At 48.2% G+C, this 21003-nt stretch overlaps 1 protein-coding gene across 1 annotated transcript in view; it reads right to left on the bottom strand.

Moving 5' to 3' along the window:
- Positions 1 to 1000: 1000 nt before the first annotated feature.
- The window catches only part of LOC140720029 (uncharacterized), a 33318-nt gene continuing 13315 nt past the window's right edge, over positions 1001 to 21003 (bottom strand). Inside the window, exons 3-6 of the mRNA XM_073034928.1 lie at positions 12370 to 12486; positions 7609 to 7751; positions 7136 to 7200; positions 1001 to 2032 (exon numbers count right to left, since the gene is read on the bottom strand). Coding sequence (XP_072891029.1) covers positions 1840 to 2032; positions 7136 to 7200; positions 7609 to 7751; positions 12370 to 12486 — 518 coding nt within the window. The 3' untranslated portion in view covers positions 1001 to 1839. The remainder of the gene's footprint in view (positions 2033 to 7135; positions 7201 to 7608; positions 7752 to 12369; positions 12487 to 21003) is intronic.

Raw genomic sequence — 21003 nt, 5'->3', positions numbered from 1 at the left:
ACCGCCACTCTTTCTCTCTCTCTCTACACACACACACACACACACACACACGCACACACACACACACACACACACACACACACACACACACACACACAGATTCAAACACCGAGCGAAAATCTGTCCATACAGTCGCATCCAACACACCTGTGTTCAGACAGAGACTGAAGCTCCGTCCACACCGTCCCGTCACACACACCTGACGTCAGACACTGGGTGACGCTTTCTCCGGACCATCCTATCGCACACACCCGGGTTCAGACCACAAACTGAAGCTTACTCCCCCTAGTTCCCTTAAGCAACTCTCATGTTCCGAAGCTCCTTTCCTCTCTCCAATCCCCAAAACTCCGCCATTCCAATAGTCTTGAATTGTGTGCCGGCTCGGAGAATCTGCGTGAGTTTGTGTTCAGAGGGTGTGCAGGGAACAGGAGAGAATTGGAAGAGGTTTTGGTGGGAGCACGGGCATGGTGGTGAGATAGCAGTGACTGGGTTGATGAGTTATTGAACCAAACGATCAGCCTGTTCACACAGAACAGTGCAGACGCTCAGAACCGAGAGATCAATATCCGGTGGAAGGGTGCTGGGTGGTTTAACAACAGACGTCACCTCTCCCAATTTCTCCTCATAATTCCATATAAACAGAGAGAGCGGAAGTCGTGTAGAGGAGGGAGAGGGTTAATGGAACCGTGGAGGACCTGCAGGGAATGAAGCGGGTCAGGGTGACGGGGAGAGGAGTTGGGGAATGAGGAGCTAACGGAAACCACGGAGTGTATGGGTCGGAGGGGTGATGGAGACAGGCTTTGCAGAAGAAGATGTCGGTGGCGGAAACGGGAAGGGCTGTAGGGGAAGTCGTGGCTGACGGTTACGAGGATGGTCAGCTGGGGGAGGGGGGTTGACGACGAACAGGAGACTGAAAACTCAATGAACCAGGAACACTTTCTTCCCCTCCGCTAGCATATTCTTGAACGCACCAGCACCACCTCCACATTTTTGCGGCATTTATTAGCTTTTTGCATTTAACAGTAATTTTACATATTTGCGCCCTAATGATTCTTCAAAAAAAAAAAGCACATTTCAGGTGGTCTAAGTCACAGATAATAAAACAGACCGTGAATCCGGTAGAAAAGATGCGATTCAGGTGGACAGGACATTTGACACGCTGGCCTTCATCAGTCAGGACACTGAGTACGGGGGTCGGAGGTCACGTTGCAGTTGCAGATGACGTCGGTCAGGCCGCACTTGGAGTATGGAGTTCAGTTCTGCTTGCGTTGCTCTAAGAAAACTCTCAACGAACTGGAAAGATTGCAGGGGGAGATTTCCGAGGATGCTGCCGGGACAGGAGGGACTGAGTTATGGAGCGGGGTTGGGAATTCTGAGACATTTTTCGGTGACCTCACAGAGGTGTACAAAACCACGAGGAACACAGATACGGCGAATGCGTGCACTCTATTTCCCCAGGACTGGGGTATCGAGAACATTAACGCACATGATTGAGGTGAGAGTAGCTAAAGATAGAAGCGGGGAACGAGTTGTGTAAGATAAAAGCAACCAGTTGGATGGGTAGAGGCAGAGTAGAGAATCGAGAGGGAGAGACTGGGAATAGAAGGGGGAATCGGGGGAGAGGGAGGCAAGAAAGCAGGGTGAGGAAAATGGGGATGAAACAGAGGAGGCGGGAGTGGAGAGGGATGAGAGAGACTTTATACGGACGAGGGTAAAGAGAGGGCAAGATTGCCGAAGACGGAAAGAGGAGAATAGGGTAAGGGTGAGGGGCAGTGGCGCGGAAGGGGGTAGTGTGAGTGGTTCAGAGAATTGGGGAGAAAGAGAGTTTTATGATTGTATTCAAGTCGGTTCCACTGGTTGTTGACAGAGATCCTGGATCTTTTGAGAAATAACTGCGCACAAATGTGCAGACCTCTCACAGATGAAGCGCGTCCGAACCTGATCGCAAGGTTTAAGCTCAGTGTACGGTCCACATACAGCGCATTCGGGGTCTCCACCGCTCATCCGGAACATGACATTCGAAGCCACTTCCCTGTCAAAGACAGGTAAACAATTTCAACGCACCTCCAGCAGTCAGTGCCCAAAAACACTGATACTGTCCCTCGCCATAGACCCTTGGCACCCCAACATGTCCCACAATCCCACTTTCCCAGCACAGCCCTGAGTCAGTCTCCAGAAAACTCCCACTGATCCACTCTCTCCCTGGAACCTTGTGTCAGTCTCCAGAATACTCCCAGTGACCCACTCTCTCCCTGCAACCCTGTGTCAGTCACCAAAGTAATCCCTTGCCCCACTCTCTACCCACAGATCGGTGTCAGAGATCAGAATAATAGTAATACCCAACCTTCGCCTCACAGGCCCGTGTCAGTCCCCAAAATATTCCCACAGCGCTAGTGTCTTCGAAGGCCCCATGTCAGTCCTCAAAATGCTCCCACTCCTTTACAGTCTCCCCACAGGCCTGTGTTTTCTGCCTAAGTACTCACACTCACCACTCCCACCCCACAGATCAGTGTCAGTCAAACTATACCCACTGCCTGACTCTCTCCCCACAGCCCGTGCCGGTCCTCGAAATAATCCTACTTCTCAACCCTCTACTTAGAGACCTGTGTCATTCACCAAAACGTCTCCATCTTCCCATGCTTTCCCCGCGGACGTGTCTCAGTCCCCAGAGTACTCCCACTGAACCATTCTCTGTGTTCAGATCTGTGTCTGTCCCCAAAGTACACCCCTCCCTCATTCTCTGCTCACAGACATGTGCCAGGCCCCAAAGTGCTCCCAATGCCTCACTCTCTCCCACAGCTTGGGTCAGTTCCCAAACGAGCTCCATAGCTCCACTCTTTCCCCACGGCCCCGTGTTAGTCCCCCAAAATACTTCTACTTCCCACTCTCACCCCAAGGTCCCGTGTGCTTCCGCAAAATAATCTCAATACCTAGCCTTCTCCCTAAAGGTCTGTGTCAACCACCAAAAGACTCCCACTTCGCGCTCTCTTCCCACAGCCCATGTCAGTTCCCACATTTGGAGAAGGAAGTGTGAGTATCAGAGCGAAGGTGCGGCGTGTTTCTCCCCCATTTCTCTTCACCACTCACACTACCCCTTCCGCGCCATTGCCCCTCACCCTTACCCTATTCTCCTCTTTCCTTCTATCGTAATCGTACTCACTTCTTCTCATCAGAGTTAAGAGAGGTGGGACTGCGCAGGCGTGTGACGTTGGGCAGAGAAGCGGGAAAGATTTAAAAGAAACACAGCCTTATACAGCGGGCAGTGTCCTTTTGCGGGCAGCCGAGTGAGACGGGAGCAGAGTGAAAGCTTAAAGGCTTTGGCCCAACGGGCTTAGGCGGAAACGGCCGAGGCAAGGTGGGTTCTGTTTTTAATTTTTCCTGTTATTTGAAGAAAGAGGAAATTATGAGTGTGAGGGCAGCATATTCTTCTCGGTGTCGGATGTGGGAGGTCCTAGAGTCTCCCAGCCTCCCGGACGTCCACATCGGCGCCAGATGCGCCGAGCTGCAGCTCCTGAGGGACCGAATTAGGGAACTGGAGCTGTAGCTCGGTGACTTTCCTCTGGTCAGGGAGAGTGAGGTGATGATAGAGATGAATTACAGGTAGGTGGTCGCACCAGGGCCACGGGAGGCAAACAGGTCGGTCACGGTTAGGAGAGGGAATGGAATGAGTCAGGTACTAGAGAGTACACCAGTGGCTGTACCCCTTGACAGTACGTACTCACAGTACTGTAGAGGGGGGGAGGGGACATCCTACCTGGGGGAAATGACAGTGGCACTGAGTCCGGCCCTGTAGCGCAGAAGTGTAGGGAAAGGAAGAGGAAGGCACTAGTAATCGGGGACTCGATAGTGAGGTGTTCAGATAGGCGATTTTTTGGTCGCAGTCAGGAGACCTGGATGCCAGGGTCCGGGATGTTACTGCTCGTCTAGGGAGACTACTTGGGTGGATATGAGCAATGGGAAAGGTGTAGAAACAATTATACACCACCTAATGTGGAACGATAATTGGAGGAGAAAATTTGTAAGGACAAAGCAGATATTTGTAGTAAGCACAAGGTTGTGATTGTGGGAGATTTTAATTTTCCACGCATAGACTGTGAAGCTCATTCTGTAAAAGGGCTGAATGGTTTGGAGTTTGTAGAATGTATGCAGAATATTTTTTTTTTGTAGCAAAATATAGAGGTACCAACTAGGGAAGGGACAGTGTTGGATCTCCCGTTAGGGAATGAGATAGGTCCGGTGACGGAGGTATGTGTTGGGGAGCCAATCGTGTTCAGTGATCACAATTAATTTCAATATAATTATGGAGAAGGTTAGGACTGGACCGAGGGTTCAGATCATTGATTGGAGAAAGGCTAACTTTGAGGAGATGCGAATGTATTTAGAAGGAGTGGATTGGAACAATTTGTTTTATGAGAAGGATGCAATACAGAAATGGAGGTCATCTAAAGTTGAAATTTTGAGGGTACAGAATCTTTATCTTCCTGTTAGGTTGAAAGGAAAGATTAAAATTTTGAGAGAGCTATGTTTTTCAAGGGATATTGGTTACTTGGTTCGGAAAAAGAGAGAGATCTACAATAAATATAGGCAGCATGGAGTAAATGAGGTGCTCGAGGAATATAAAGAATGTAAAAAGAAGATTAAGAAAGAAATTTAAAAACTAAAGGAAGATGTGAGGTTGCTTTGGCAAGTAATTTGAAAATAAATACAAAGGGTTTCTACAGTTATATTAAAAGAGAAAGGATAGTGAAGGATAAAATTGTTGCCTTAGATAATCAGAGTGGACAGCCATGTGTGGGGCCAAAGGAAATGTGGGAGATTTTGAACAATTTCTTTTCATCGGTATTCACTAAGGTGAAGGATATTGAATTGTGAAAGGTAAGGGAAACAAGTAGGGTAGTTATGGAAACTATGATGACTAAAGAAGAGGAAGTACTAGAGATTTTAAAGAATATAAAAGTGGATACGTTTCCGGGTCCTGACAGGATATCCCTAGGACCTTGAGGAAAGTTATTGTTGAATTAGCCGGGGCTCTGACAGAAATAATTCAAATGTCATTAGAAACGGGGATGGTGCCGGAGGATTGGCGTATTGCTCATGCGGTTCCATTATTTAAAAATGAATCTTGGATTAAATCTAGCAATTTTCGGCCTGTCGGTTTGACGTCAGTGGTGGGTAAATTAATGGAAAATATTCTTAGAGATGGTATATATAATTATGTAGATAGACAGGGTCTGATTACGAGGTGTCAACGTGGACTTGTGCGTGGGAGGTCATGTTTGACAAAGCTTGAGTTTTTTGAAGAGGTTACTGAAAGTTGACGAGGGTAAAGCAGTGGATGTTGTCTATGTGGACTTCAGTGACGCTTTTGACAATGTTCCGCATTCAAGGTTAGTTAGGGAGGTTCAATTGTTTGGTATTAATATTGAAGTAGTAAAATGGGTTTAACTGTGGCTGGAAGGGAGATGCCAGAGAGTAGTGGTGGATAATGGTTTTTCTGGTTGTAGTGTTAGAGTTCATAAAATATCTGGAGAATGAGCCTAGTTTTTGGACACTGTCTGTGCTGCTAATGAGAGAGAGAGAGAGAGAGAGAGAGAGAGAGAGAGAGAGAGAGAGAGAGAGAGAGAGAGAGAGAGAGAGAGAGAGAGAGAGAGAGAGAGGGGGGGGGGGCACCCAGCGCAGATGTGAGAGACGGAGAGAGAGAAAGATTTAAAGTTATGGCTCCATGCCTGATTATTTACTTTTTGCTCCAAGGACACTTTGTCTTCTTGTGTGAATTCCTGCTGTGACAACAAGGCGGTACCAGGTGATGGACATGGAGTTGATGGATGGCTGGTAGCCCGGCAGGGGAGATAAACGCAATTCTGCTGAGACACCGGCAGACACACCACGGGACACTGTAAGAGTGTTGTGCACCCACGTGAAGGTGGGGGCTTGGAGGATCGATTTGTGGGAATCTATCAGAGGCTCACAGTGTGTGAAGGCAGACCGGTGGGGGCGTGTGTGCGTGACCACCCTCGCCTGGATGACCAGCCCACCACTGAGTTTTGAGTGCAGTTCTGGTCACCGAATTATAGGAAAGATGTCAGCAAAATAGATGAACTACCGAAGTCAACACGAGGAAATCTGCAGATGCTGGAAATTGAAGGAAAACACAAAATGCTGGTGGAACACAGCAGGCCATGCAACATCTATATGGAAAAACACTGCTGACATTTCAGGCAGAGACCTTTCGTCAGGACTAACGCCGACAGTGCTTCTCCTTATAGATGCTGTCTGGCCCGCTGTGTTCCACCAGCATTTTGTGTGTGTTGCGAGTCTACAGAAGAGCTTTAGTAGAATGCTATCTGCGTTTCAGCACCTAAGTTACAGAGAAAGGTTGAACAAGTTCGATCTTTAGTCTTTGGAGGGTAGAAGGTTGAGCGGGACCTGTTAGAGGTATTTAAAATTATGAGGGGTATAGATAGAGTTGACCTGGATAGGCTTTTTTCCATTGAGTATAGGGCCGATTCAAACAAGGGGAAATGAGTTAAGAGATGGGTGCAAAGGTTTAGGGACAACACGAGGGGGAGCTTCTTTACTCAGAGAGTGGTAGATGTGTGGAACGTGCTTTCAGTAGAAGCGGTAGAGGCAGGCTCGATTTTGCCAATTAAAAAACATTGGATAGGTATATGGACATGAATTGAATGGAGTGTTATGGGCTGAGTGCAGGTAGGTGGAACGACATGGGAGTAAGCGCTCGGGACGGATTGGAAGGGCTGGGATGGCCTTTGTCCTTGCTGTATTTGTTTTGCAGTTGCATGGTTATATTAATTTTACTGCACACTCTCTAACTACAGGACTTGTCTATTCCCAAACAAATCCAATTGCCCATTCTCCCACCGCAGAACCTTCTCTGTCTCCAAAATGCCCCAATTTCCTACTCTCTCCACACAGCCCTTGTCAGTCGGCAAACTCATACCAATGCCCACTCCCTTCAGCAACTCGTGTCTGACCGCAAACTAATCCCACTGCACAAAAACTTCCCGCGGCCTGTGCCAGTCCCCAAAATAAATCAACTGCCCACTCGCCTATCGCAGCCTGTATCAATCCGGCAACCCACCTTCTTCTCAGAAACTTGCACAATCTCAAATCTCACCTGTCTTTGCATTTTCCAATCCAGTATGAAATGCCCTGGTCGCTGACAGTTTTTGTAAAAAAATTCTGTGGAATTAAATTGCTATCATTAATGATTGAATTCGAGCAAAATTTAAGGAGCGTCCCTTTATGTCTGACATTAGGAGAGTGTGAAGGGATGGTGTTGAAGGAGCTTAATTCTGTGTCTCACCACAGAAGAAAGTGATGGCACGGTATGGAGAGAGCCTTACTCTGTCTAACCCCGGGCATGTGTGATGGGACGGTGTGGAGGGAGATTCACTCTATCTTTGACACCGGGAATGTGTGATGGGACGGTGTGGAGGGAGCTTCACTCTGTTCCTGACCCCGGTAGTGTGTGATGGGACGGTGTGGAGGGAGCTTCACTCTGTGCCTGACCCCGGGAGTGTGTGATGTGATGGTGTAGAGGGAGATTCACTCTAGTGTGGATATATCTTCCGTCGATCTGACACGTACCTCTTCTTCTGCTGAATTTAATTCAAGAAGCTTAGAATCAGAGTTCGAACAATACTTTTTCGCATCATCGTAGGTGTTGTTACATGTGGATATAAAATAGCACCCGTCTTCATTTCTGATCCAGTCGTGGGAAAACGCTAGCTCTGGAAATTAGGAACAAGGAACAGTAAATCTCCCTGCGTATCGTCCATTACATCCGCTATGAGTCAGACACAGAAAGGGGATCCCTCCTTACGGTCCCCTCACACAAGTGGTCAAATACGGAGTGAAACACCCTCCACGGTCCCTTGACAAATCTGCTCTGGAAATTCCGAACAAGTAACAGTGAATCCGCCAGAAGACAGACATAGAATAGGGATCCCTACACACTGTCGATTCACACACCCCTGGGGATAGATACAGAGTGAAGCACCCTCCGCAAAGTCCCATCACACACTCCCGGGGTCAGACACAGAGTGAATCTCCCTCCACACCGTCCCATCACACACTCCCGGGGCCAGACACAGAATGAATCTCCTTCCACACCGTCCCATCACACACTCCCGGGGTCAGACACAGAGTGAATCTCCCTCCACACCGTCCCATCACACACTCCCGGGGTCAGACAGAGAGTGAATCTCCCTGCACACCGTCCCATCACACACTGTCCGGGTCGGATACAGAGTGAAACTGCGTCCTCTCCATACAATCCTGTGGTTAGACAAAGAGTGATGCTCCCACCAGACTGTCCCAACAGACAATCCTGTTGTAAGAAACAGAGTGAAACTCCCTCCGCACCGTCCGGTCTAACAGTCCCGGGGTCAGATACAGAGAGTGAAACACCCTCCGCGCCGTCCCATCAGACACTCCCAGGGTCAGACACAGAGTGAATCTCCCACCACACCGTCCCATCACACACTCCGGGGGTCAGACACAGAGTGAATCTTCCTCCACACCGTCCCATCGCACACTGCCGGGGTCACACACGGATTGAGTCTCCCTCCTCACCGTCCCATCACACACTCCCGGGGTCAGACACAGAGTGAATCTCCCTCTACCCCATCACATCCCCGCATACTCCAGGGGACGAACTCTGCGTGAATCTCCCTCCACGCTGTGTCATCACACAATCTAGGGGTCAGACACAGAGTGAATCTCCCTCCACACCGTCACGTCATACACTCTCGGGGTCAGACACAGAGTGAATCTCCCTCCACACCGTCACGTCACACACTCCCGGGGTCAGCACAGAGTGAATCTCCATCCACACCGTCACGACACACACTTTCGGGGTCAGCCACAAAGTGAATCTCCCTCCACACCGTCCCATCACACACTCCCGGGGTCAGCACAGAGTGAAGCTCCTTCCAGATCATCCTGTCACAGTCGACAGAGGTCAGACGCAGAGTGACACTCCTTCCATACAGTCCCATCACACTCCCGGGGTCAGACACAGAGTGAAGCTCCTTCCAGATTATCCTGTCACAGTCGACAGAGGTCAGACGCAGATTGAAACTCCCTCCATACAGTCCCATCACACTCCCAGGGGTTTCACCCAGTGTGAGCTCCATATTGCACTGTCCCATCAGACACTTCCAGTAAAAGACTGAGTGAAGTTCCCTTCTCACTCTCCCAATGCTCATTCCTGGGGTTAGACACATCGCAAACACACTGTGTCAGACACAGAGTAAAGCTGACTACACAATGTCCCATCACACATTTCCAGGGTCAGACACAGAGAGTGACTCATTCGAAACCGCCCCATTATACGTTACCGGGGTCAAACAGAAACCCCCCTCACACCCTTCTATCACACATTGCCGTCGTCTGAATCAAACTGAAGCTCGTTCACACTGTCCAATCACACTCTCCTGCTATCAGAGTCAAATTAAATCTCCCGCCACGGCACCAAATTACACATCTGCCGGACCCGTCACAAGGTGTAGCTCGCTCAACTCCGCCCCATCACACACCTCAGGAGACAGTTACAAAGCTTCTTCCCGCCATCCTATCACAGACTTCCGGAGGGACAGACACAAATAGAATTTCAATTCATAGCGTCCCGTTACACACTTCCGCGGTGAGACACATGAATTAGCTCCGACGGCAATTTCCAATCACGCAACCCGTTGCGAGTCACTGAGGGACTCTCCTTTAGCACTGTCCCATCACAGAGTCCAGAGCAAACATGGAGTGGAAATCCCTTATACTATTACATCATACCCACCCGGGGTCAGACACAGAGTGAAGCTCTCCCTTGCTCCACGGCCCCATCACACACCGCCGCATACTCCCGTGGTCAGACACAGTATGATGCTCTTTCTACCCGGTGACATCAAATAACACAGGGGTCAGAGAACGAGCTAAGCACCCTACGCACCGTCCAATCACACACTGCCGGGGTCAGACACAGAGAAAAACTGTGTTCACACCGTCTTAGCACTGTCCCGTCGCAGAATCCAGGAGCAAGCACCTTGAGGGGCGTGTCTGTGTCATGCTAGGGGGTATATCAATGACCCGGTGAAGGATTTGTTGTTTCCATGGGGGTCTGCGTCAGTATCGTGCGGGGCATGTCCGAGTAGCTGTGAGGAACGTGTCGGTGTCATTGTGAGCTCGGTGTCAGAGTCGATTGAGGAATTTATCAGTGACACGGTCAGGGCATGTCGATATTACAGTGAGGGGTACGTTGCGGTCAGTGTAACAGACACATGTGTGTCACGGCGATGGTTGTGTCAGTGTCGCGGATAGGAGTGTATCTGTGTCTCGTTGAAGGTCGTTACCGTGCTACGGTAACAGCATGGTTGATGCTATGGTGAATGGCGTGTCGGTGTCAGCATGAGCTTGATTGTGTTACGGTAAAGGCCGTGTTTTTGTCACGGTTTGGGGTGTCTCCGTCTTACGGAACATAGAACAGTACAGCACAGTTCAGACCCTTCGGCCCGCAGTGTTGTGCCGACCCCTAATGACTCAGGAAGTGCATTCCACTCACCAACCACTCTCTGAGCGAAAAATGTTCCTGTAATATCCCCCTTTAACATCCCACCCCCTAACCTTAAACCAATGTCCTCTTTTATTGAGCAGTGTTGCCCTGGGGAAGACGCACTGGCTGTTTATCCTATCTATTCCTATTAATACCTTGTATACCTCCATCATGTCTCCTCTCATCCTTCTGCTCTCCAAAGAGTACAGCCCTAGCTGCCTTAATCTCTGATCATAATGCATACTCTCTAAACCAGAGAGTATCCTGGTAAATATTTTCTGTTCCCTTTCTAACGCTTCCACAGCCTTCCGACAGTGAGGAGATCAGAACTGGACTCAGTACTCCAAGTGTGGCCTAACCAGAGATTTATTGAGCTGCATCGTTACCTCCGGACGCTTAAACTCTATCCCTCGATTATGAAAGCTAACTACCATAAGCGTTCTTAACTACCCTAACTACCTGTGAAGAATCTTTCAGGGATCTGTGGACATGCACCCCCAGTTCCTTTCTGCTCCACCACATTACCAAGTATCCTAACTCCATCTGCTACTTCTCAGCCCACTTCTGCATCCTATTAATGTCTCTCTGCAATCTTCGACAATCCTCTGCACTATCCACAACACCACCAACCTTTACACCGTCTGCAAACTTGCCAAACAATCCTTCTACCCCCACATCCATGTCGTTAATAAAATCACGAAAAGCAGAGGTACTAGAACCGATCCTTGAGGGACACCACTAGTCACGGCCTTCCAATCAGGATGTACTCCCTCCGCCACGACACTCTGCTTTCTCCAGGCAAGACAATTCTGAATCCACCTGGACAAGCTTCCCTGGATCCCATGCCTTCTGACTTTCTAAATAAGCTCTTCCGTGTGGAACCTTGTCAAAAGCCTTACTAAATTGCATGTATATCACATCCAATGCATTACCCTCATCTATATGCCTGGTCACTTCCTCAAAGAATTCTATCAGGCTTGTTAGACGAAGACATGGCCCTTCACGAAGACATGCTGATTGTCCCTGTTCAGACAATGATTCTTTAAATGCCCAGAGATTCTATTTCTAAGAATCTTTTCCATCAGCTTTCCCACCACAGACGTAAGGCTCACTGGTCTATAATTACCCGGACTATCCGTACTAACTTATTTGAACAAGAGGACAATATTCGCCTCCATCCAATCATCCTGTACCATTCCCGGAGACAATGAGTACATAAAGATCCTAGCCAGTGGCTCAGCAATCTCTTCTGTCTCCTCGTGAAGCAGCCTGGGGAATATTCTGTCAGGCCCCGGGGACTTATCCGTCCTAATGTATTTTAACGACTACAACACCTCTTTTTCCTTAATATCAACATGCTCCAGAACTTCAACCTCACTCATTTTGTCATCACCGTCATCAAGTTCCCTCTCCTTGGTGAATACAGAAGAGAAGTATTCATTGAGGACCTCGCTAACTTCCACAGTCTCCAGGCACATCTTCCCACCTTCATCCCTAAACGGTCCAATCTTCACTCCAGTCATCCTTTTGTTCTTCACATAATTGAAGAATGCCTTGGGGTTTTCCTTTACCCTACTCACCAAGGCCTTCTCTTGCTCCCTTCTTTCTGTCCACAGCCCCTTCTTCATCACTTTTCTTGCTACCCTATATTCCTCAATAGACGCATCTGATCCTTGTTTCCTAAACTTCATGTATAGTGCCTTCTTCCATCGGTGTTACGTTAAGGGGATTTTGGTTTCACTGTTGTTTTTTTTTTACTCTTTATTTACGTTCTGACTCCATCCGGAGACCGTTCCGCTCACCATGGATCAAGACACCGGCCACTGTCAGGATGACGGCGGACGTAACTAGGCAGATTATGCAGATTAGACGATACGGTCTATTTCCGATCTTCACTGTCGACTCCCGTTCTTGCGCAGCTGTGGAGATACCATACGACCATCAGATCACAATAAATGTTTGATAAGACAATAGGAGCTACTTAATGAATACTTTACTTAAGTATCTTAGTGTTTGTAGTGATGACTTGCAGCAGACGGAAAAGCCTGAGCATGTAGATGTTAAGAAAGAGGATGTAATGGAGCTTTTGGAAAGCATCAAATAGTTAAGGAGCCGGTACCGGACGAAATCTACCCCAGGCTACTGTGGGAGACGAGAGAAGAGATTGCTGAGGCTCTGGCGATTATCTTTGCATCATCAATGGAGACATGGGCGGTTCCGGATGATTTTGAGGGCTGTGTATGTTATTCATTTATTCAGGAAAGGGAGAGGAGATAGCCCAGGAAATTTAGACCAGTGAGTCTTACCTCAGCGGTTGGTAAGCTGATGGAGAAGATCCTGAGAGGCAGGATTTAAGAACATTTGGAGAGGTATAATATGTTTAGGGATTGTCAGCATGGTTTTGCAAAGGGCAGATCGTGCCTTACGAGACCGGTTGAATTTTTGTGGGGATGCGACTAAACACATTGATAAAGGAAGAGCAGATGATGTAGTGAAAATGAATATCAGCAAAGCATTTTATAAGGTACCCCATGCAAGGCTTACTGAGAAACTAAGGAGGAATGGGATCCAAGGGGATACTGTTTTGTGGATCCACAACTGGCTTGCCCACGGAAGTCAAAAAGTGGTTGTAGACGAGTCATATTTTGCTTGGAAGTCGGTCACCAGTGGAGTGAATCAGGGATCTGCTCTGGGACCCTTATTCTTCGTGTATTTTATAAATGAACTGGATGAAGATGTGGAGGTTTGCTGATGACACAAAGTCTAGGGGTTCTGTGGATAGTTGGAGGACGGTCAGAGGTTACAACGGGACATTGATAGGATGCAAAACCGGGCTGAGAAGTGGCAAATGGAGTTAAACACAGTTAATTGTGAAGTGATTCATTTGGATAGGTCAAATACGATGGCAGAATATAGTATTATTGGTAAGACTCTTGGCAGTGTGGAGAATCAGAGGGATCTTGAGATCCGAGCTCAAAGCAGCTGCACAGGTTGACTCTATGTTTAAGAAGGCGGATGGTGTATTGGCCTTCATCAATCATGGAATTGAATTTAGGATCCGAGAGGTAACGTTGCAGCTATATAGGACCCTGAACAGACCCACTTGGAGCACTGTGCTCAGTGCTATTCACCTCACTATAGGAAAGAAGTGGAATCCATAGAAAGGGTGCAGAGGAGATTAACAAGAATGTTTACTGGATTTGAGAGCATGCTTTATAAGAATAGGTTGAGTGAAATCATCCTTTTCTCCTTGGAGCGACGGAGGATGAGAGGTGACCTGATAAAGGTGAACAAGATGATGAGAGGCATTGATCGTGCGGAGAGTCAGAGGCATTGATCGCGCGGATAGTCAGAGGTTTTTTCCCATGACTGAAATCGCTCGCACGAGAGGACAGGCTTTTAAGGTGCTTGGAAGTTGGTACAGAGGAGATGTCAGGGGTATTTTTTTTTTTACCCAGAGAGGGGTGAGTGCATGGAATGTGCTGCGGGCGACGGCGGTGGAGACGGAACCGATAGGGTCTTTCATGGGACTCCTGGATGGTTACATGGAGCGTAGAAAAATAGAAGGCTATGGGTAAATCCTAGGTAGTTCTATGGTAGGACATGTTCGTCACAACTTTGTGGGCCCGAAACCTGTATTGTGCGGTATGTTTTCTATGTTTCAATGGTTCTGTAGACATCACAAACAAGAGAGGTCCTGCAGAATAAAGGGTCACAGTTTCTGAGAGAGGGCAGTGCAGGCAGACGATAAGGTGCGAGGGGCCACGACGAGGTAGATCGTGAGGTTTGGAGTCCATCTGATCGTACTTAGGGGCCGTACGATAATCCGATAAAAACGGGGCAGAAGCCCTACTTGAGACTGATGGAACGTGCATTCGTGCCTTTCTCCCCGATGGGAGGGATTCCGGATCTGTCGGACGGGGGTTTATGGTTATTCTGGCTGCTTCACGGAGACAGCGGGACGGCTGATTAGGGCAGTGTACCAGGCGTGATGGATAGAGACTTCAATGAACTATTGTTGGGCTGCTCTGTATAAAGGGGTGGGGCCAGGGGAGATTAGACTGACCGATTTGATTGCGGAGGACCTGTTTGTCCTGATTGGTTGATAAAATCTTTAACAAATACTGTCACAAGATCCCAGATGGTAGATCACCGTGGGAAATGGAAGAGAGGAACGGAGGGAGAGACGGAGCAAGAAATGAGCGGTGAGTGAGGGAGGGTGAGGGGGAGATCGGAATGGTGGAAGATGGAGGATGGACAGGGATACTGGATGCCGTGAGGCCCAGAGAGAGTTGTCGGGCTAATTTGCACGGGAAGGAAATATCAGGCACGGGGAATAGATGAAAGCTACATAGAATTTGACAAGGTTTTTCATGAGCAGGCAGCGTCGGTGCGGGCAGCGGAGCGGGAGCAAGGAGTGCTCGAGGTCGACAGATGACTGGAGACCGGAGGATCGGAGGTTCGGAGGATCAACCGTTGTAGGTAGGCCGAGACCGTCGGACCTACCTGGACAGTACCTGAGGAGGAAGGTAAAACTGCGCAGGCGCGGGTGACGTCAGCGGCGAGCGCGGAGTTTGAAAAGAGGCCCACTTTTAGGAGCGGGTAGCGTCGGTGCCGCAGCGGAGTGCGCAGGAGTAGAGTGCTGGGCTTTGGCTCAGCGGGCTTCGGCGCAAGGGGACTACGGTCAGAGGAAATCAGTGAGCCTGAGTACATGCATGCTAAGGTAAAAAAGGTAAGGTCGGTAGGCAATCTTTTCATTTATTCTGATTAATCTGGGATCGGTAATGGTGGGCACAGTTAGAGCAGTGTTGTGCTCCTTATGCAGTATGTGGGAGGTCAGGGTCAACACAGTTGTTACTGATGACCACACTTGCAATAGGCGCATCCAGCTGCAGCTCGTGTCAGACCGAGTTAGGGAATTGGAGCAGGAGCTGGATGAACTATGGATCATTCGGGAGGCAGAGACAGAGATAGATAAGAATTATCGGGAGAAGGTCACACCGAAAAGACAGGAGGTAGGCAAATGGGTGACAGTCAAGAGAGGCAGGGGGAGCAGACAGAGACAGCATAGCACCCCTGTGGCCGTTCCCATCAACAATAAGTATACGTTTTGGATACTGTTGGTGGGGATGACCTACCAGGAACAAGCTGCAGTGGTCCTGTCTCTGGCACTGAGGTTGGACCCTCGACTAGGAAGGGGAGGAGGGAAGAGAAGAGAGCGGTATTGATAGGGGATTCTATAGTCAGGGTGGCGGATAGGAGATTTTTTGGGGAAGATCGGGAGTCTCGGATGGTAGGTTGCCTCCCTGGTGGCGGTGTCCGGGACATCTCAGATCGGGAGCAGGTTATTCTCGAGAGGGAGAGCAAGAACCCAGACGTTGTGGTCCATGTAGGGGCCAACGGCGTGGGTGGGATGAGTGAGGGGGTCCTGCGTAGTGATTTCAGGGAGTTAGTTGCGAAGCTGAAGGGCAGGACCTCCAGGGTAACAATCTCAGGATTACTACCTGTGCCACGTGCGAGTGAGGCAAGGAACAGAAGGATTATACAGATTAATACGTGGCTGAGAGAATGGTGCAGGAGGGAGGGCTTCAGGTTTTTAGATAATTGGGCTTTGCTCCAGGGAAGATGGGATCTCTCCCGACGGGACGGTTTACAGCTGAACTGGAGCTGTATTAACATTCTTGCAGGAAAATTTGCCAGTGCTGCTCGGGGGGTGGGGGGGCTGAGGGGGTTGGTGGTGGTTTAAACTACATTTGCAGGGGGCAGTGATCTAGAATGTGAGAGAGGATAGCGAGACGAAGAATAAAGGACAGCTGGGGACTACACGATTCCGGAATATAAATGTGAAGTAGAGAAAGGTGATGCGGAACAAGTGATAAGGAGGAAACGTACAGAGGGATGATCTGACGGAACATGGAGTTAAATATACAGAAAGAATAAGTAAATTTAGGAAGGACAACAAAAGTTAAGGGGCGGATAGCAGATGGGAGTTCGGGGAGCTGGGTTAAGCATAATAGGCAGCGATTTAAACAGAGAGGGGAGAAATGGGCTGATAATTCTATATCTAAATGCACGATGTGTCGGAAATAAGGCGGATGAGCTTGAAGCTCAGGTCCAAATGGGTAAATATGATGTTGTTGGGATAACAAAGACATGGCTGCAGGGAGATCAGACTTGGGAAATGACTGTACAAGGGTATACGTGCTATGGTAGGGACAGAAACGTGGGCAGAGGGGGTGGGGTGCCCCTGTTGGTGAGGAATGTGATTCAGTCCTTTGCAAGGGGGGACATAGGATCAGGAGAAGTAACGTCTGTGTGGATAGAACTGAGGAACAGTAAGGGCAAAAAAGACCCTAATGGGTGTTTTCTACAAGCCCCAAACAGTTGCCTGGAGATTGGGTGCAAGTTGAATAGGGAGTTAACATTGGCATGTGGCAAAGGTAATGTCGCAGTAGTTATAACCATATAACCATATATGGGGGATGGGGGATTACAACATGCAGGTGAATTGGGAGAATCAGGTTGGTGCTGGGCCCGAGGATAGGGAGTTTGTAGAGTGCCTACGGGATGCATTCTTGGAACAGCTTGTACGAGAGCCGACTAGGGGCAAGGCAATTCTGGGTTTGGTGTTGTTTAATGAACAGGGTTTGATAAGTGATCTTGAAGTAAAGGAGCCATTTGGAGGTAGTGACCATAACATGATATGTTTTTATCTGCAGTTTGAGAAGGATAAGGGCAGCTCGGAGGTGTCAGTGTTGCAGTTGAACAGGGGAAACTATGGAGCCATGAGGGAGGAGCTGGCCAAAGTTGACTGGACGGATAGCCTAGCAGAAAAGACAGTGGAACAGCAATTGCAGGTATTCTTGGGAATAATGCACAAGGTGCAAAATCAGTTCATCCCCCGGAGAAGGAAGGATTAAAAGGGGAAAAAGGGGCCACAGTGGTTGACAAAGGAAGTCAGAGTATGAGCTAAGGTGAGTGGGAAGACAGATGATTGGGAAATCTTTAAGGAGCAACAGAACTTAACTAAAAAGTCAATATGGGGAGAAAAAATGAGGTACGAATGCAAGTTAGACAGGAATATAAAAGAGGATAGAAAAAGCTTTTTTAGGTATGTGAAGAGAAAGAACATAGTTAAGAACAATGTTGGGCCCTTGAAGAATGAATTGGGTGAAATTGTTATTGGAAACAGAGAAATGACAGAAGAATTTAATAAGTACTTTAGATCTGTCTTCACTATGGAAGACACAAGCAATCTCCCAGATGTATGGATGGGCCAAGGACATAGGGTAACAGAGGAAATGAAACAGATTGACATTAGGAAGGAATCGATGATAAGTAGACTGATGGGACTGAAGGCTAACAAATCCCCAGGTCCAGATGGTCTGCATCCTAGGGTACTAAAGGAGGAGGCTCTGGAAATTCCGGATGCATTGGTAATCATTTTCCAATTTTCCTTAAATTCAGGATCAGTTCCTGAGGATTGGAGAATGGTTAATGTTATCCCACTTTTTAAGAAAGGAGGGAGGGAGAAAACAGAGAACTATCGTCCTGTCACCCTAACATCAGTAGTGGGGAAGATGCTAGAGTCCATTATTAAAGATGAAATAGTGGCCTATCTAGATAGCAGTGATAGGATTGGGCCGAGCCAGCATGGATTTACCAAGGGCAAATCATGCTTGACTAATCTATTGGAGTTTTTCGAGGAGGTAAACAGGAAGTTAGACAAGTGAGATCCAGTGGATGTAGTGCACCTCTATTTTCAGAAGGCATTTGATAAAGTCCCACATAGGAGATTGTTGGGTAAAATCAGAGCTTATGGCATTGGGGGGAAGATATTGACATGGATAGAAAAATGGTTGGCAGATAGAAAGCAAAGGGTAAAGTTGAATGGATGTCTCTCGGAATGGCAGGTGTGACTAATTGTGTGCCACAGGGCTCGGTATTGGGACCACAGCTGTTTAATATTTACATCAACGATTTAGATGAAAACATTGAGAATAACATCAGCAAGTTTGCTGATGATACTAAGCTGGATGGCAGTGTGACATGTGATGAGGATGTTATGAGAATTCAGGGTGACTTGGATAGTTTGGGTGAGTGGGCAGATACTTGGCAGATGACGTTTAATGTGAATAAGTGTGAGGCTATCCACTTCGGGAGTAAGAACAGGAAGGCAGATTATTATCTGAACGGTGTAGAGTCAGGTAAGGGAGAAATACAAAGAGATCCAGGAGTCCTTGTTCATCAGTCACTGAAGGTGAATGAGCAAGTGCAGCAGGCAGTGAAGAAGACTAATGGAATGTTGGCCTTTATTACAAATGGAATTGAGTACAAGAGCAAGGAAGACATTTTGCATTTGTACAGGGCCCTGGTGCGACCACACCTGGAGTATAGTGTACAGTTTTGTTCTCCAGGGTTTAGGAAGGACATCCTGGCTGCAGAGGAAGTGCAGCATAGATTCACAAGGTTAATCCCTGGGATGTCCGGACTGTCTTACGCAGAGAGGTTAGTGAGACTGGGCTTGTACACGCTGGAATTAAGGAGATTGAGAGGGGATCTGATTGCAACATATAATATTATTAAGGGATTGGCCAAGATAGAGGCAGGAAATATGTTCCAAATGCTGGGAGAGGCCAGTACCAGAGGGCATGGTTTAAGAATAAGGGGTAGGTAATTTAGGACAGAGTTCAGGAAAACCTTCTTCTCCCAGACTGTTGTGGAGTTGTGGAATGTACTGCCTCAGAAGGCAGTGGAGGCCAATTCTCCGGATGCTTTCAAGAAGGAGCTAGTTAGGTGTCTTCAGGATAGGGGAATCAAGGGATATGGGGACAAGGCAGGAACCGGGTATTGATAGTAGATTATCAGCCATGATCTCAGAACGGCGGTGCAGGCTCGAAGGGAAGAAATGGTCTACTTCTGCACCTATTGTCTATTTGTCTATTTTCTCGGATGGTACACTGCTCTGGAAGATAATGGTACAGGAGTCGGGAGGTCACGTTGCAGCTGTACAGTGACGCCGGTCTTGTTCAGTGTTGGCCGCCCTGATATAGGAAAGCCCACCGAGCTAGAAGGTTTACGAGGATATTGGACTGGGGGAGTGAGATATAGAGAGAGGTATAACAGATCGGGATTTTATTCCTTGGAGCGCTGGGTTAACATTAGGAAGTTGTATAAAACCACATGGGGCGCAGGCAGGGTGAATGAACACAGACGTTCCGCAGGTCCGGGGTTTCGGAAACCAGAGGGCACAGGATTGAGGTAAGAGTTCCTGGGAGGGCGAGAGAGGGGCGAGAGAAGGTGAAACGTCGGAAATAAGGGTAGTAGGGAGTAGAGGGTGGGAGTTCTGGAGAGAGGACGGAAGGCAAGAGTGGGAGATGGGGAGAAAGAAGGTCATAGATGTGGAAATGTTTGTAGGAGATTGGTAGGGAGAATCTGGATGCAAAGGAGGAGAATGGGGTCGGAGAGAGGCAGTGATGTTTGGGAGTGTAATGTGTGAGTGGAAGAGAGAAAAAGAGGAGAATTATGTTGTCTGGACTCGAGGGACTGAGTTCTGGAGAGAAGCGCAAATTTTAACTTCAATTTTTGGAGAGAATAAAAGCATTTTTTAAAAATTCTTGAAGGGGAACAGATAGGAAGAGCAGAACACCTCTGTGACTGTTCCCATCAACAATTAATATACCGTTTTGGATACTGTTGGTGGGAGCGACCTACCAGGGACAAGTTGCTGTGGTTCCGTCTCTGGCACCGAGACTGGACCCTCAGCTCAGACGGGAAGGAGGGAAAAGAGGGGAGCAGTAATGATAGGAGATTCGATAGTTAAGGGGACAGATAGGAGATCCTGTGGAAGAGATCAAGTTTCCCGGATGGTCTGTTACCTCCCTGGTACCAGGGTCCGTGATATCTCTGATCGAGTTCTCAGTAATCTCAAGAGGGAGGGTGGGCAGGGGGATGTCGTGGTCCCTATAGGGACAAATGACGTGGATAGGAAGAGTGAGAAGGTCCTGAAAGGTGAGTTTGGGGAGCTAGATGCCAAGTTAAAGGACAGGACCTCCAGGATAGCAATCTCAGGATTGCTACCACTGCCACCTGAAGGTGGGTTTAGAAATAGTAAGATAGCGCAGATCAACACGTGGCTGAAGACATGGTGCAGGAAGGAGGGCTTCAGATTTACGGGTAATTGGACAGTTTTCCAAGGAGGTTGGGACCTGTTCCGGTGGGACGGTTTACATCTGAACTGGAGCGGGGCAAATATTCTTGCAGGTAGAATTGCTAGCGAGGCTCCAGTGGATTTAAATTAGATATGAGCGAGGAGGGGAACCAAAGTGTAGGAACAGATGTATGGGAGAAGGAACAAAAGATGACAATAAATTTCTTTGTACTGTTAGAGATAAACAGAGTGGAACAGGTGGAAAATTTCTGGAAATGCATTTATT

Source organism: Hemitrygon akajei, unplaced genomic scaffold (assembly GCF_048418815.1).
Source record: "Hemitrygon akajei unplaced genomic scaffold, sHemAka1.3 Scf000035, whole genome shotgun sequence".
Lineage (NCBI taxonomy): Eukaryota > Metazoa > Chordata > Chondrichthyes > Myliobatiformes > Dasyatidae > Hemitrygon > Hemitrygon akajei.
This window is presented reverse-complemented; position numbering and strand designations above follow the sequence as displayed.